This window comes from Setaria viridis, chromosome 9, assembly GCF_005286985.2.
Source record: "Setaria viridis chromosome 9, Setaria_viridis_v4.0, whole genome shotgun sequence".
In the NCBI taxonomy this organism is placed as follows: Eukaryota; Viridiplantae; Streptophyta; class Magnoliopsida; order Poales; family Poaceae; genus Setaria; species Setaria viridis.
The window spans coordinates 52,475,807-52,492,548 of NC_048271.2; the positions used below are offsets into that span (position 1 = coordinate 52,475,807).

The window sequence follows — 16,742 nt, forward strand, 5'->3', positions numbered from 1 at the left end:
TTTGCAATTTAGCCCACAAGACACCCAAACCCCCTAAATCGGATCGCGATTAATATTCGCGATCCGATTATTTACATGAAACACCCTATTTGTGGACCTATATTTTATAACCTAGTCCCTTCTGCAGTTCTGTTCTCTTCTCTCCCCACGGCGACGCAGCGCTCGCTTTCCCGTCCGCCGCCGGCGAGATAGATTGGCTGTCAAGCTGCGCCCGGTGGCACATTCGGAGTGTCCAGTCGCACCTTCTCCTCGTCGTGGCCGTACTCATGTTACTCCCAACCTTCCTCCTCTCCTCCGCCTACTCCATGCTCGGCGCCCTCCTCTCCTCCCTTTCTCCGCCCGGGGCGGCGGCGGGCAGGCGATGCGGTAAGGGATCTCTACGGAGAGTGATCCTCCAGGTGTAGGCCGTACATCAGGATCTGCAGTTTAGTGGGTGAGCTCTGGAACGCCAGGGTGGTCGTCGCTCTGCTCAACCGCACCATCGTCGTGCGACCCGTGCTCGACCACCACACCACCGTACGCTGGAGCTACCCCCAAGTTCAGGGTCGACGACCCGGCTGCGCTCGAGGGCCGCCGTCTGGACGACGCCGTGGAGATCCTTCGCAAGCTGAGGTAAACACTGCACATTTTGCATTCAGTTTGGCCAAGACGCCACCCAAGTTGGTTTGGTCATTGTATTGCGGAAATTGCTTGGGAAAATTGGATCCATATCATTGATGGTATATATCTAAAATTGGATCCATATCATTGATGGAAAATTGCATTCAGTTTGGCCAAGACGCCACCTTATGCTTGCAGCTTGAGTCTTCTGAAATAAATCCACTTGGTAATAGTTGTTTGGAACATTGTGGCTTGCTGAGAAAACATCCGGCTTGTTTCGTGTTTCCCATATGAAAGAGGAGTTTGCTTAGTGTGGAAGAGATCAATGTCCTATTTTGGAGGGAAGGAAGAATTAATGTTGTATATTCGATCTGTGCCGTGATTAGATACCACTTATGGGAAGGATGGATAAGCATGGTTGGATCTCCTGAACCTGTCCATCACAAGGCATTTTGCATTGCCGTATAGCATTCAGCAAAGTAACATTGACACATGATTAGGGCTTAGGCCCATGATTAGCCAAATTATCGGTCCTCAGGTAAACACAAACACTCCAACAAAAAGGTAAAGATAAAGTAGTTTGGTAGCCTAAAGCAATTGTTCAAAGATTCTTCTTGTGAGATCCAGCAGACCAGCATACTTAACGTTGCTGTGTGTAGTTGCTTCAAATGTCATACTTCATCCAGTTGTTTGGCTCACAATGATCAGCGAGTTCGCAACCTCTGTGGCTATCCTTGTTAGGCAGTTTTTTTTTTGAGGGCTCCTTGTTAGGCAGTTAGATGTGTCACGAGACACATCCATACTCAAACGACTCTATATATTCCTTGCTTCCATTGCGAAGCTACTGGTGCTACCTAGAAGCATAGCACATATATAGCTCTCCTACGACTCTGGAAAGGATTATATGTTCATTTATCTCAACTGTAAGAAAGAGCTACACACGTTGCATACCATGGGCGCATATACAACAATAGCTCCTGTTGTCAGCAAGATCTTCTGTAGTTCCTCGCAAGCTGTGCTGATGGTGCGCAGGCGCCCTCCCACTGTGAACGGTGGAGGCTTTGTTGTCACGGACCAGGATCAAAGGGCTGTTTTCAGCGTCGATGGCTGTGGGATCATAGGTGCTAGTGGGCAGCTGATTGTCAGGGATGGTGATGGCAATGCGATCCTTTTCATTCACAAGAAGGTGAAAGAAATTCAGAGCTAGTCTGAAAGTTTCTATTTTCTTTTCTGAATGTTCGAATAAACTTTCTGAAATGCAGCTTTTTCTAATGCAAAAAGATCTTCAGCTACTCCAAGTTTCTGAAAAACTGATCGAACTTGATCTCACAGGGAGGCGTTGTTCAAGCATTGAGTGTTAGCAACTGGTGGAGAGGATATCTGACCGACTATGGTGAGCCGAGCAAGCTGGTTTTCAGCTTGCAGGATCCTAAGCCTGTCCTCTGCATGAAGGGTGATGTTCAGGTTACCGTGGAACCGAAGGGGAGAAACAGACACTGGGACTATGAGGTGACTGGATCCTTTGTTCAGAGATCTTGTGCCATCAAAAACCGAGCAGGCCATGTTGCAGCACAGGTAAAAGCTCCACAGCCAGGACAATGAAGTTCGGAGGAACTTAGGAGTACAATTACATCATGATCCAATGGGTGATGCAAATTTTTTGTTTGTTCTTTGTTGGCGTGTGTCACAGATTGGTGTGAAGGGGATGTTGGCGGGGAGGGACTTCTACCAAGTGGTGGTGCAACCAGGTTATGACCAGGCCTTTGTGGTCGGCGTGATTGCCATCCTTGACAACATTCATGGAGAGTCCACAAGGTGTTAATGATGTTAGTAGAGACGAGAGCTGCTCATCTGTCGATAAGATTCATTACATTAGCAATCTGTTAGGATACAATTGCATAGCTGTGATTGTTTTTCGAATATTTCCCTTTTGTTGATAGGTTACCATGTACATGATATGTATGATTTGGATGTGTGTTCTGTTGTGAAGTGGTTTCAAGTAGTTTGCTTGCAAAGGATCTTTGAGTTTTGCAAGTGGTTTCAAGTGCTCTGAATTTTACTCCTTGAAAGGAAGGCCGCACCAGATTTCGGCCCAGATGAGTTCTCCTCGGGCCTGAGACAAACTAGGCCCATACTAGCTTCTGGACCATACATACAAAAGTGGAAGGAATATGTCAGTACACTTGGATCGGAGTGGGCCTCAACTCCTCCAACATTATTTTTTCCACTATATATTTAACTATTTTATACTCCATCATCCATAGCCATATCTCCCCAAACCCTGACAAAAGTGAACATGTAAGTGTGATACACTCTACTCCTATCCTATGTACAGTGCACGCTCTTCAAAACCCCTCTTGGAGGTACTCCATCTTCATGCCAAACTCAACCTGCTTCGATTACACACAAGTGTTACACCGACCCACTAGCGCTGCTTGATCGGCAGCTCAGCCAGCTGCAACAATCCAGAGACAGGAGGAGGGGCGAGCAAAGCAAACCCAAATCATCTGCTGCACTTCCATGGATTTCTCCCTAGCTAGCTACTCCGGCCGCACGACAGCCGCCGCCGCACCATCGCTGGACTTCCTCCGGCCTCGTCTGCCGGAGCTCCCCTTGTCGTTGTTGCTGTTATCCTCCGGCGGCGCGACGTAGACGAAGGGCCCGACGGGGCAGTCGTCGAGCGCGAGGAGCGGCTCGAGCGCGTCGACGACGGCGGACATGTGGGGGCGGGACTTTGGGTTGAGGCTGACGCACTGGTGCGCCACCGCGGCGGCCTTCTGCGCGGCGCGGGCCGAGTACTGGCCTGCCAGGTTGGGGTCCATGACGCGGTCCAGCCGCCGCGCGTCCGTCAGGTAGGGCCGGGCCCACTCCACCAGGCTCTGCTCCCGCGGCGGCCGGCTCTTGTCCACCGACCGCCGCCCCGTCAGCAGCTCCAGCAGCACCACGCCGAAGCCGTACACGTCGCTCTTCGCCGTCAGGTGGCCTGCCGTGGCAAATGCAGATGCTCAGTGAGGTTAGTCGTCGTCGTCAGACAATTTTTCGTAGCTCTGGTGGTGAGATTTTGTGTTGTTTGTAGTATACGTACCGGTCATGATGTACTCCGGCGCGGCGTAGCCCTGCGTGCCCATGACTCGCGTCGAGACGTGCGTCTCGTCGTCCTCCGGCCCGTCCTTGGCGAGCCCGAAATCCGACAGCTTGGCCTTGTAATCCTAAAAGAAGATAACAGGCGATAAGTGATTAGCACTGTAGCAAATGGACGCGGACGTCAGCCGCTGCCTCTCGTAGAGCAGTTAACCCCAACAACTCCGTTCATTTTAGCAGCAGCCAGCCGGAATTTAAAAGGATTTATCGTACTACTTTATCGTTGCCAATGAGCGATGCTTTTTCGTTTTCTTTTCCCTCCATGAAAAAAAAAGGTAATCTTTTTTCCCGTGGCACGCATGCATGACAGCATGAGCATGAGCATGACAGGCCGATGCAATACGGGAGCTAGCGGCGTTGCAATGGTTGACACTTGACCCGTTCTGGTTCACAGGCCTGAAAATGAACAACGAAGCCAGTACGTCCAGGTCAGGTCAAGATTTTGCCGTTCAGCAGTTGGCATTTGGTTTGGCGACCTGACGAGATTTCAGCAGCAGTTTACTCGACGCGACTGACTTGCGAGAATGCAAGCCTGCAACCAACCCCGGGTGCCATCGATCGCTGGATAAGATAGCTATAGTTTCTTGCGGATATTTCACTCGCCCCATCAGACCAAACCAAACCAAACAAACCCCACCACAGATCGATGACTAGCAGCTAGATGAGATGAGCCTGACCTTTCGATGGAGGGGAAGCGGTAGGTAAGTAGACGTGGATGGATGGATAGCGTGTGGTGTTACGCCGCATTTGAACTCACCGAGTCGAGCAGGATGTTGGAGGTCTTGAAGTCCCGGTAGATGACCGGCTTCTCGGCTTCATGGAGGAAGGCCAACCCTTTGGCAGCGCCAATGGCGATCTTCAGCCGTGTTGACCATGGCAACGACGCCGCGTACTCTGCACACACGCGTACATCGAGTGATGAGGTATTGGGTTTTGATCAGCTGAGGTAATCAAAGTTAGCACAGCTAGATGATGTGCATCGAATTTGACGGAAGCTGTCAAGACATTTCATGATGAGATCGAGTTAAAACACGGCTGGCTGTGTGCCAAATGTTCGGAAGATGTCCATTTCCGATCGACAACACCATCCTCTTGTTTAGAATGGGTGAAATGAACTTCACCTAATTCTTGACGTACTCATCTGCAGTAGTATATGGTACGAATCTATTGTATATTTGTATTTCAAACCACGTGCAGCTATATTCAGGTCTATGGCATGTGCCTCCGACATACACAACATATATATAAGATCGAACAACTGAACAAGCAATTCACTTGCCTACAGATTAGCTAGGGCTAGCGTCCACGTCAGTGACTAATGGTGTGTTTGGTTGGTTGTATCATTTGATTCATGTATGAAATGATTCAAAATAACAATGATCATTTTGTTTGGTTGGGTGAATTGGACCAACTCATCCAGGATGAGGCCATCCCACTTAATATATTATTCTACTAATTAGAGTGAACCATACGGTACAAGCAAATTGGTTGAGGGTGTGTTTGGTTGCATGCACCACATGATGCATGCATGGATGATCCTGGATGGGATGGTTCAACCAATTTACTTGTACCATATGGTTCACTCTGATTAGTAGAATAATGTATTAAGTGGGATGGCCTCATCCTGGATGAGTTGGTCCAATTCACCCAACCAAACAAAAGGATCATTATTATTTTGAATCATCTCATACATGAATCAAATGATACAACCAGCCAAACACACCCTGAACCACCCCATCCAGGATCATCCATGCGTGCACCATGTGGTGTATGCAACCAAATACACCTTAACTGTTTACAGTGATAGTTTGCAATCTTAAAAAAATTGAGGCACTGTTTCGAAGCATAAATTTTTTACAGGCACTCGCATAAAACCATGATGGAGAATGAACGGAAGTTGCACCATGTTCTGTTAAAAGCAATCACGTAGCATCTTGCTAGTTAATTAGGCCCTTTAATTTGAGTGCCTGTAACGATCGAGATGAATCGTATGTAGTGGTAACACAATTCACAAACCTTTTGACTTGCAATCTAGAACGGCAGATGCTCTGCCGACTGATTCTAATCACATACAGTGTGAGCTAGCGGTTTTACTTTAATTTGCATAGAGATTAATTAAAGCAGCGAAAATAGCAAGCACCGGATACGCAGCAAGTGGCGCAGGTGTCCTGCTCCTACAAACCTTAGAATCCAGCTTGACATTTGGAGGCATGATCATCAAGATGGGTGTGAAAAATACCAAAGTGGTTAAGAGAAAATGACTGGGAGGAGAGGAGACCAAGTGAGAGATGATGTAACACGGCTGCAAATTGACGCGGCAACGACAGGTCCGAAAGGCAGTTTGAACCATCACGGAAAACGGGAGAGGAGAAAAAAAAAATCGAAGGGTGTGGAGCACGGAACGGAAAGCTACTAGCTGCTCTCGATCGATCCCGTTCGGCCACAAATTTTTCGCCGAAGAAAAAAATAAAGTTTATCATGCGAGAAAAGAAGTTGGTGAGGCGAAACGAGCCGTCCGGTTTCGAGACTGATGTGCACCTCGAGATTCGAATCTTTTCCTAGCTTAGTGATGCAGCGAGGAGAAAAGGAGCCTGACAACAACGTGCAAGGGATATCCCTTTCTTGTCGCCTGCAAACTCGATGCTGATCTCGCTGGCTCTTGCCGCTACAGTGTCTTTCTAGGCTCTACCGTATGTGTGTGTTTCACTCTTGCAGCCATAGGAAAATGACGTGGCATGCATGAAGTGTCGCTGTAGGAAATTGACAAGCGAGCAGTGAAAAGGTTCGAAACGTTAACTGTAATTGTATTTGGAGTGCTTACTTTTGAAGAGATGTTTCTCCAGGCTGCCCCTGGTCATGAACTCGTAGACGAGCAGCCTGTGCTCTTCCTCGTAGCAGTAGCCGATCAGTTTCGCGAGGTGAGGGTGCCGCAGCTGCCCCAGGAAGATGACTTCGGTCTGCACAGTGTTGGCACACATTTGATGGCTATGTCAGTTAACTGAATCTTTCTCATTACTCTACTGCTTTGCTTTAGGCTGAGGTGTATATAACAACTAGCCGAGGAAAGTCTTTAAACTAAGCAAACACTATTGCATTGAACATCTACTCTCCCATGCTGGCAACTGCGGCAAGCAGCTTTCGGGAGCAAGTTCAGTACGTGTCATAAAACCTCAAGCCAGGGAACTTCTACTTCTAGCTAAGAAAAGACAACCTGTTTGAATATTATTGTCTTATTGACAAATAATTTTGAAACTAAACACAAGTACATGTTTATAATACTTCAAGAAAAGAAAAGAAACGTGCATGTTGAGACGATTTAATTTGTCAAAGATGCACTTTTACTTCACCCTTTTGGTTCTGGAATCTATTACCAAGTACTCTACTACCTAGCTACAAACATTTGTGATATCACACCCAAGTCCCTAACAAGCACTGGATAGTAATTTGGTTTGGGAATGTTGCCTTTGGGGAAACTCTAAATTAAACAGCATCTTGTGTTTTTGCATCGGAGGTAATATATAGTACAGCTTGCTAATGCCAATAATCTAGCATGAGCAAATAGATTTCAAATTTCAACTTAAATGGTTTGAAGGGCCTATACATATAAGTACTATATGAGTTGATGATGAAAATTTCTGAGGTAACTGACTGACTCAAACTTGAGGATCAGCGGAGCAGCTCAACTAACTTGGAAGAGAAGAAGCAAATTCTCATGACTAATTAAAGCAGGAGAAAGCTCTGGTGGACGCTAAACACAACATCGCTGACACTGTTTCATCAGCAAAATTCCTCCTCCTCAGTTAAACCTGCCGTGCTATTATCCGGACCAATTAATATGGCAGTACATGACTGTACTATCCGAATCGAGAGGCCAATCGTGGTGAAGTAGTACACGTTGGTTAAATACTTAAATGGCTAACCAGGAAGTGGTGCAATCAAATGAGCAAATTACCAGCCATTCGGTGTGCCCCTGGCCGCCCTCGAGGTCGAGCAGCTTGACGGCGACGGGCTGCGCGCGCAGTCCCGGCTTGGTCTTGTCGTCGACGTAGCCCTTGTAGACGGGGCCGAACCCGCCCTCGCCGATGAAGTTGGTCATGGAGAAGTCCCGGGTGACGGCGCGGAGCTCGGCGATGCTGAAGACGTGGAGGTTGGAGCCGACGAGCGAGAGCGACAGGTCCTCGGGCGACACCATCCCGCTCAGCTCCGTGAACGACAGCCGGCTCTGCAGCGACCTCGGCTTCCCGCTCCCGCTGCCGCTCCCACCCGCCGCCGCCGCCACCTTGGGCTGCTTGCTCTTCTTCTTCTTCTTCCTGCTGCTCCTCTTGCTCTTGCTCCCGTGGGAGGAGGAGCCGAAGCAGCCGAAGAGCGAGCCCCACCCCGCCCTCGCCATGCCGCGTTCGCTTGGTGTCCCGCCCCGGTCGGGTTCCCGGCCGCTCACCAGCTGCTTTGGCTGGACGCATCGAGGTATATATACGGGGCGGTCGCGGCGTTTGGTTGCTTGCGGGGTGGGTTATAATCGCTTAATCCTGGAGGAGAGCTGAGGCGGAGTGGTTGTGGGTGAGATTAACTGGTGGTGATTAGCGGCGGGCCGGGACCGGGCCGTGGTTTGGTAGGGCGGAGACTGAACTGGGGTCTGGGGACGGACACGGACGGGTGGCTTCTGACTTCGTTGCCGGGTTGCGCTCGACACGGCGGAAAACCCCGCAGGGAGACGGGGTGGTGTCACGACTCGGCGGGGTCGAAGGGTCCGCGCGTGCCAGAACGGCGAGGGGCCGATAGAGAAGAGAAGGCCGTTCTCACCAGGACAGGGTCATCTGGTTGGCGCGTCGGATGTACACGAGGCCGATTGGATGGCTGGGATGGAGCCACGAGGACGGAGACGTATGTGGATGCAAAATGACCACTTTTGGGGGGTGTTTAGACGTGCCTTTTGGGTTCATTTCAGATGGCGCAGACGTACGTATGACCTGAACTTTTAGATGAAGCCCAAGTGTATGCAGCACGTGTGTGCTTGGGGGAAATTAATTAAGCTTTGTAGTTTGCACCAAGTTGATGACACGATCGATCGAGTATTCGAGTGTACTCTTATTAGTCGCTTACTGTACTGTTGTACAACGCAACTTGTGCTTTCGAGAGCATGTACTGCACCAAACGTGCCAGGGAAGTTGTTCAATTCTCATGCTTGCGCTAAAGCAACAAGAACCGCTAGCTTCAGAATACTCTGCGACGCAAGCTGCCTACCTTACCTGCCGGCCACCGGGGACGCGCACGTACGTGCAAAGGTGACCTTCAAACAGCAACGAGATCGAGCAAATCCGGCGAACCGTATGTTACTCGCACACGCTAATTGGCGGGAGCTGGGCCACGTATCACTGGGCTTCTCTGCGATTAGGCTCCAATTTTGATTCGGATAGCCTGGGCTTCTGTGGGGTTCGTCCGGTCCACTTCGTGTTGCTTCGGTTCATAGTATATAGAGTTTGGACCAGTTGGTGGATGCCATTTCTTTAATTTCTTCATTTTCTAACTCGAGAGTGATGCACTCAACGATCGATCGGTAGTGTTTATTTGATCGAACAGTCCCATGCGTGCAAACCGGCCCCTACCCTTAAGAAAACCACAGTAGGTCCAAAGTCCGGGAGAGTGAAAGGTGATGTTTTGTTTTATTGCAACTTTTTACTTACTTTGAAGCATATTTAAAACTATTTTCCACATCAATAAAAACACATCATATTAAAAACTATTTGCACAAGCTCCTTGCTATAAGGTGAGTAGAGTGCAGAGGTCAAACAGAGTCTTATATAAATCAAGGCAGTGTATGTATATATATAGCTTTGGAACATATATATCGAAACAAATAATCCATTTAGTAGCTTTGATCGTGCTGCTGTTCTATATATTGAAAAAAAAACATCAAACATAGAGTAAATTTTAAAAAAAATTCAATACGTGTATATGCATGCTTTCCGTGCTATATAAAGGTGCACAAAGTGCGTGCCATTTTAATATCCCATCACATCATAACAGGTTATCTAGAAGAAAGATACCTTCTCTCTCTAGCTATCTACCAAAAAAAAAATTACCATGCGATGCTTGTCCAACTCAGGAACAGGACAGATAGATCACCAGATTTCAGAAAGTTTCCTCCAAAGCTGGCCATGAATGAAACACACAGATGAAAAGACGATGAGCCTGCTTAGGAAAGCAACACCTCAGATAAGTACTCGTAAATCAGATTGTTTCCAAGGGACGGTGGTTAGGTGGGCTACTAAATAAAAGCACGCACAGGGCACATGATATACTACTCAATTCAATCATGCAGAGATTAAACAAGTAAAAAAGCTATCAGCAGAGTATCATGCGTGGTGTTAGTTGCACTTGACATGGATGTGGTGGTGCTTCTAGAAACTCGATGACCCTGTGCCTGGTGTGGCTGTAGCGAGCGAGAGATGGAAATGTGTACGTACGGTCAATGCGTTGCAGGTAGGGAGGAATGGAGGATCGTGATCGCGCCTACGTATGCATGAATAGGGACGATGGACGGCATGAGCGTGAAGGTTCCTTATTGTCCTGTTTTTCTTGCATGCTAGATCGAGGCAGACGTATTGTACGGGGAATTTCTTTGCAAAGTAAAAGGACAGGAGCCAGGAAACCGGTCCAGGTGGATCGACTTCATGCCTTCCTGCTTTGAATTAAAAGCTACCATTCGACATTCGTCATGGTGTTTTTTTGTTTTGAAAAATAAAGGCCATGACAATTGCCATGCATCGATCTACATGCAGCAAGCTGTTTCATTCCACGTCGCATAACCGTTGTTTTTGCCTAGTCTCGCCCAGTTGATTGACCTAGGTGCACGCAATCCACGTTCCAACTCCCAGCGACCTTATCAAAAACATCCACTGGCCACACCACCAGTTTACATTTACAGCGCAATTCCGGTGGGTAAGTGCCGGCCCAGGAGGGTGGCCAGAGCGACGGAGCTGCAAGCAGCAGGTTGTTGCGGCCGTACTGTGACGTTGCATGCTTGACCCAGCCGGAGCCGGGCACGGCCGGCCGCCCGAGTGGTGAGCAAACCCCACCGTCATCCGAGGCTTCCGAGCTGCAGGACGAGCCGGATCGCTGATCCCCGTGATCCGAGACCCTTACTACTAGTACGTGCCTATCGTGCATGCGCGCGATCCGGTCGTGCGCTTCACACGGGTGACGCGACACGGACGCGGACGCGGGCACTGCACGCGGCTTCGCCGCTCACCCCGTCTCGGGCTCCATGACTCGATACATCCCCCGGCGGCCGCCGCAACCCAAGCCAAGCCAGGACCGAAGCAAAGCGCCGCGCGCAGACCACCGGCAGCGCACGGGGAAATAAACCCCAAGGATCGGAGCACCGGAGGATCCAAGGATTGGTTGGCAATGGCCACGGTCGGGCCGGGCGGCGCCGCCGGCTGCTAGTACTGCTAGACTGCCCAAGTTCATGGATGCAACCAAATCGATGGTACGTCGTACTTGGTGTGACATACTGGACGTCGATGGATACTTATCATATGGATCTGGAAGCAACAGTCTGGCTTCGGGCCAAAAGGTTAAAAATCTTAAATGGGGGTTGGTGAGCTGATGTTAAAATCAATGCGTTCCTTCTTTTATTTTTCCCCCTTGGAAAACATCCATTAATTAACGCAACGCGCTTGGAATTAATTAGCGATCGTGTCGAATTCTAAGACGGAGATTTTTACATCTCCTGGCACCTGTTGTCGTCGTCATGACCCATCGCGTGTCGTGTGTGACCGCGGATGTTTAACATGGCATGTCTGCGTTGATCACGCAGCAGCTCTAGTGACTGATGCACAGAGATTTCCGCTGCTCCTAGCTTTAACCTCTTGCTATGTCTCCACCGTCCGATTCCTGTGATCAGACGGCGCGAGGGTAACGCGATCGAGGCAGGTACAGTGGCCTTTTGACCCTAACGCAAAGGACATTTTTGATCCTGTTTCGGTAGTGCGTGGTGTATGCAGCCAAGAGACAAGGGTCCTGTTTGTATACGTTTTTCTGGAACTCGCTTATCTGAAGTAGGCTTATCTGATAAGCCTGCTGTCTGGAGGATCTGCTGTCTAAATAAGCTGGGTGTTTGGCAATCCTGTTTATTATGTGTCGATTGTGTGCCCTGACTGATAAAATGACATGAATGCCCCTGAGGCTGATAATAGCTTATTTTTTATTATGAATATGAGGAGAAGATAATAATTCTATATCATCCACTTATTTTAGGCTGATAGTAAGTGAATTCTAATGTCATCCACTTATTTTTTCTTTTCCTTTATTTTTTTTCAGGTTTATCTTCTCTCAATGAATTTCTCGGTAGAGTTGGTAGAGTTGCTTGTTCGTGAACCAACGCCTGTGGTGGCGTGGGACAGCTACAGATGGGCCTGCCGGGGCTGCGGCACCGTGGGCGGTCGCGGAAGCTGCCGACCGCAGAGGGGGCCGGAGGGAGCTACGGCGGCGTGGCCAGCCGCGACGCGGAAGAAGACAGCCGCGGAGGGGGCCGGCAGCGTGGGCGGCCGCGAAAGCTACCGACCGCGGAGGGGGCCGACGGGAGTGGCGGCGGCGTGGCCGGCTGCGGAAGGAGCTGGCCGCGGAGGGGGCCGGCGGGAGCTGCGGCGGCATGGCCGGCCTTCTTGGGGAAGATGGCCGGTGGGTGGCAGGGAGGACGGAGCCGCCCGTCGGAGGGAGGGGAGCCGGTGGAGGGTGGTGGGCGGCGGACGGGGCCGGCGGCGGACGCGGTAGATGGCGCGGGGGTGAGGGGTATCGGGAAAAATCGGATGACTTGCAGGAGAAGCGCCTCCAAGACCGCTTAGAGGAAAAACGAACTGCTAGTAGTATTCTGGATTGTGGGAAGCGGTTTGGGTGGTACGCGAAAAATAAGCAAGACGTTTGGATGGGCTTATAGCTTATTCTACCGATAAGTGGAAAATAAACAGATACAAACAGGGCCAAGGGCGTCTTAAATTAATCAAGTGTATCAACGTCTCAATGATCCCGACACACACTTGGACGCAGGTGCTTATCCTGATCCACACAACACTAGGCAGAGGGAAAAAACGACGACAACCAAGAAACTATTTGAAAGCATCAGAGTATTTTACACGCATTGGAAGTGCACACAGGAGCAACTTGATATGAACAAATTGCTTGTATGGTGTAACAAGTCAAGGAGCGACAAGAACATCTTGATCGAGATGGACAAGACAACCTAGAGAGAGTGCCTATGAGCTATTCTCCCCTATTGACTCAGAGTCGGGTGCAACCACAGCTAATACTTCAGGTTTACTTTATCTCTGAGAGATGACTAAGTGACTAGCATGATACATATATCCTGGAAACATGCCGAGTAATCAGTTTTTTTTTTAAGAAAAAGAAGGGTATGCTGCCGACTAATAGTCTTTCTAGACAGAAATATACAGTTAATTTCAAGATAGAAATGTATCATGCTGGCTTATTAAGATCCAGATTTGATCGTGTAAACCCTTGTCCGCTCATCACAATCATGAACAAGCCATTTTTTCCATTGCATAATTCAAAGAAATGATGAATTCGGTGATCTACTAGAGCTGAATCCTTCAGATTTCAACGAGACATGATTTAACCGGATTGAAATTTGAAACACACTGATTTAGAGCAAATAGAGTATTTGTCAACAACAATCGATAGTGAGAACTAGTCATTTTTCCACCAAGTTAATGATTCTAAGTTAACCTAGCCGGCCTACTGTCAAGTGTCAACGCCGGAAGAAGCAAGCAAGATAAACCACGCCGCCTTTAGAATTGTTCATGTACAGGGATGGGTAAAGTCTACTGTCTTTCCAATTTTCTCTGGGAAAAACTTTCAATTCAGAGGCAGCAGCCACCACTCTTTTAAACGCTCTTTTGATTCTATCTCTGTCAGACGACCTATCAGTGTATAGTATGCCATGTCCATGTCAGGGATTAGGTGCAGGATTGAACACTTCGTATCAGCAGAAACCGGATTGCGTCTGCAGAATAGTTTTTGGGAGACATCGATCATATCTGAACTTCACCAGGAGAACACATTTCCAGTCCTACATGACTTGAGACGAAGACAGGCTCTAGGAGGTAGACGAATCGGTCCTTACCTAGAACAACCGAAAACGATCGATGGGCCCATTGGAATGGCTTGTACACTGCGGCGTGTGCGGCACATGTTTGAAGAAGTGCCTGTACGTCTTGCCTGCTCTTTGGAAATATGAAGCTGGAAAAGGATACATGTACAAGAGTCAGGATTGTTCTATTTTGAGGTTGCAATTCGTTTCAAAACCAGATGAATTGTATGTTGTCAGTCTAGTCTCCTTTCTAGAGTAGTTGTGCACGACTCGTGCTTCCTGAATTCTGATCTGAACCATTGTGGTTCCTGACAGAGTCTTCAGATATCAAATCATCCAGCCATTCAGGTTTCGTTTTTCTACTTGCTGCAGAATAGAGAATACCATGCCGTGCCGTTTGAAGTTTAAACACCACACCTGCTTTGGTATGCTAGGCTATGGCAGCTTATATGACTCAAATCCTGCCAAATTTCATGCCTGCCTTGGATTATGTATTCTTATCAGGTTTGGTATCAGGTAGCTTACCACGCAGTAAAAAAAAAGGCGGCAGAAGCCAAATGAGAGAGAAATCTTGTGTTCGCGACCTCACATCTCGTAAGAAAATCATGTAAGCCGCTTGTCGATCTGACGTGTTTTCACCTGCGGTGAGCAAGTGGATCGCGTTTAGATTGTCTTGTTTGACGGTTCGTTCATACTTATGAATTCTTCTGACAGCCGCGTCGAAAATCACACGAGCCGTAGTCGTCTTCCAGAAACGAGCAGAACATCTGTGCAGGAAACGACATGCCCGGCATGGCGGCTACCGTCGCCATGTCGCCAGCACTCTTCGCCTTTACCGATCGATGTCGTTGCTCCCCAAAAGACGGAATCGGAAAAGGCTCGACCGGGGGCGTAGAAAGCAGAGGCGCCTTGACTCTCCTTTCATATCGCGTCCGGAGTTCGTCGGCGACGACGGAGGAAGGAAGAGCTCGCGCCAAGCCGCCAACCACCACGGATCCCCACGTCAGGAGTAGACCGTGGACGTACGAGACGCAGAAGAGTACACTGCTTCTGCTCTGCAAGGACAAACGATGGCCACACAAGAGGAAAATCAGGGTCATGAATGCTTGCTTGTCAATGGAAGATTCACGTAGAAGGAGACGACGGACAAGATAAAGATTGATATCTATGGATCGGAGCATTGCCATGGCCGTGAGAATTCAGCGGTGTCCCCTAAAAGGAGAGTAGAAAGTGGTATCTGGGACGTCGATCTCTTCTTCCTTTACGTCAAGAGGGATAGAAAAGAGATCGATCTTTTTCTCGCTAGCAAAAGCAGAATGGTTTTAAATTTCTACTGAGATGAGCCCGTGTTCTTGTTCATCCTTGCTGCCCGGCGTCCCCGCCACGTGCAGCAGGTTTTTCCAACGCCTCATACGCACGCAAATTAACCGGCCGGAAACTTGCGCCGGAATACCGTCGAGAAACCTTCACAAGTCAGATGTAGAGATCATCAAACCTTTTTGTATCGCCTTTGTGTGCATCAGCATGACATGAACATGATGCGATGTCATGTCACTCATGGCTCCTGGTGATACACATATACGGCAATGTCTTGTTTTCTTTTTCATGAAAACCTTTTCTTACCTGTTCATATTTCTCTCCAGGGTATTCTACATTTCTACTGGGCCATGGACATGCAAAAGAGAGACAGATATTGATGGGCCCAAACTTTAGTTTCGGCCCGTTTCCGGTGTCATTTTATTTTTCTAGTCGTTCCATGGTCAAACTTTATTAATCCACAGAATGGCATGGCCTTATGCAAAATCAGATAAAGGTCAGTTTTCTTCCTTCTTATGACTGCTAAGACTATCCGCCGAGGTTTCTTTGGATCCTGTGCACGTCCTGGCCGTTGATCTTGAACGCCTTCTCGAGTATCTCCTCCGGCATCCGGGGCTCCGTCAGGAATGCCGAGAGCGGCACGAGCTGCGCGCCGGGGCTCTGGCTGTTGAGCCCCGACAGCACCACGGCCGGCGCCGCCACGTCCACGTTGTACATGAAGTGCACCATCCCCCTCGGGAACACGAACGCCTCCCCGGCGCGCAGCAGCTGCGTGTACAGCCGGTACGACGTGTCCGCAAACCCGACGAGGACGCTCCCGGCGAGCACCAGTGCCACCTCCGACGCGCGCGGGTGGGAGTGCGGCGGCGCCACGCCGCCCGGGGCCAGGTCGACGCGCGCCATGGCGAGCCCCTGCGCGTTCGCGCCGGGGAGGGACGCCGCGGGGCTCGTCACCGTCGCGTTGAACCCGAACGGCGTGGCGGATGACGGGTTCGTCGCCCGGGAGAGCGCCGACGTGGCGAAGTGCTCCGCGCGGGCGCGCGCCGGGTCGATGCAGGGAAGACCGTTGAGGTGGAGCGACGCGGCCGCCGCCGTGTCGGCGACGCAGTAGTCGAGGAGGAGGTCGGGGTCGGACTCGCAGAGGGCGGCGAAGAGGAAGAGAGGGAGGAGGATTCGATGGGTGGTGCTGGCGGCACGAGCAGCTGCTGCTCTCATGGCTGCTCCACGATTCGCTTGCTCCGAATTTTGGCGGGGAAAGAGCGAGCTAGCATTTCTTTGTTGAGGTTCAGTGATCCGTGTAGCTGCGTATAAATAGCAGTATAGATGAAGCGAGTTGATGACAAGCGACCATGCAAAATTTGTATCGTGACGATGCTTTCAAGTTACTGTGGGTACGCGTAGCAGAGAGGTAAGGGCTAGCTTGCCTTCAGGACGTGCTCTTGGGTGCTTTTCTTGGAGCAGAGCTTGCGCTATGTTTCTTTTGATCGAAGTCCGCAGCGTTTCTGTCCAGCAAACAGAACCTGTTAGCATGCCCTGAAGAGCATAAGCAGCATCAGAATCTCATCAAGAACGGCGC

General features: G+C 49.5%; 3 protein-coding genes across 3 annotated transcripts; 1 reads left to right on the forward strand and 2 right to left on the reverse strand.

Annotated features, from left to right (window-relative positions):
* Positions 1 to 462: 462 nt before the first annotated feature.
* Positions 463 to 2,615, forward strand: LOC117835806 (protein LURP-one-related 6). The gene is made up of 3 exons (XM_072290822.1): positions 463 to 1,786; positions 1,933 to 2,175; positions 2,291 to 2,615. Exons 1-3 carry the CDS (start codon positions 1,505 to 1,507, stop codon positions 2,420 to 2,422), a joined length of 657 nt encoding a protein of 218 aa, XP_072146923.1. The 5' UTR covers positions 463 to 1,504; the 3' UTR covers positions 2,423 to 2,615.
* A 157-nt stretch (positions 2,616 to 2,772) lies between these two features.
* On the reverse strand, positions 2,773 to 8,194 carry LOC117837169 (serine/threonine-protein kinase RIPK). The gene is made up of 5 exons (XM_034716754.2): positions 7,694 to 8,194; positions 6,563 to 6,698; positions 4,499 to 4,635; positions 3,686 to 3,809; positions 2,773 to 3,583 (listed from the first exon to the last, which is right to left on the reverse strand). The coding sequence occupies exons 1-5, from the start codon at positions 8,129 to 8,131 to the stop codon at positions 3,141 to 3,143; spliced, it is 1,278 nt and encodes a 425-aa protein (XP_034572645.1). The 5' UTR covers positions 8,132 to 8,194; the 3' UTR covers positions 2,773 to 3,140.
* A 7,348-nt stretch (positions 8,195 to 15,542) lies between these two features.
* LOC117839396 (germin-like protein 3-1) lies at positions 15,543 to 16,641 on the reverse strand. The gene has a single exon (XM_072290873.1). It carries the CDS (start codon positions 16,379 to 16,381, stop codon positions 15,695 to 15,697), a length of 687 nt encoding a protein of 228 aa, XP_072146974.1. The 5' UTR covers positions 16,382 to 16,641; the 3' UTR covers positions 15,543 to 15,694.
* Positions 16,642 to 16,742: the final 101 nt, after the last annotated feature.

What these genes read in the sequence shown, in the direction of transcription:
- LOC117839396 (XM_072290873.1), bottom strand. Translation starts at nt 16,381, where the DNA reads ATGAGAGCAGCAGCTGCTCGTGCCGCCAGCACCACCCATCGAATCCTC.
- LOC117837169 (XM_034716754.2), bottom strand. Translation starts at nt 8,131, where the DNA reads ATGGCGAGGGCGGGGTGGGGCTCGCTCTTCGGCTGCTTCGGCTCCTCC. An exon ending in GGAGAAACATCTCTTCAAAA is followed by an intron (nt 4,636 to 6,562) that starts GTAAGCACTCCA and finishes GCGTGTGTGCAG; the next exon opens with AGTACGCGGCGTCGTTGCCA. An exon ending in GCCGGAGTACATCATGACCG is followed by an intron (nt 3,584 to 3,685) that starts GTACGTATACTA and finishes TTGCCACGGCAG; the next exon opens with GCCACCTGACGGCGAAGAGC.
- LOC117835806 (XM_072290822.1), top strand. Translation starts at nt 1,505, where the DNA reads ATGTTCATTTATCTCAACTGTAAGAAAGAGCTACACACGTTGCATACC. An exon ending in TCCTTTTCATTCACAAGAAG is followed by an intron (nt 1,787 to 1,932) that starts GTGAAAGAAATT and finishes TTGATCTCACAG; the next exon opens with GGAGGCGTTGTTCAAGCATT. An exon ending in CAGGCCATGTTGCAGCACAG is followed by an intron (nt 2,176 to 2,290) that starts GTAAAAGCTCCA and finishes CGTGTGTCACAG; the next exon opens with ATTGGTGTGAAGGGGATGTT.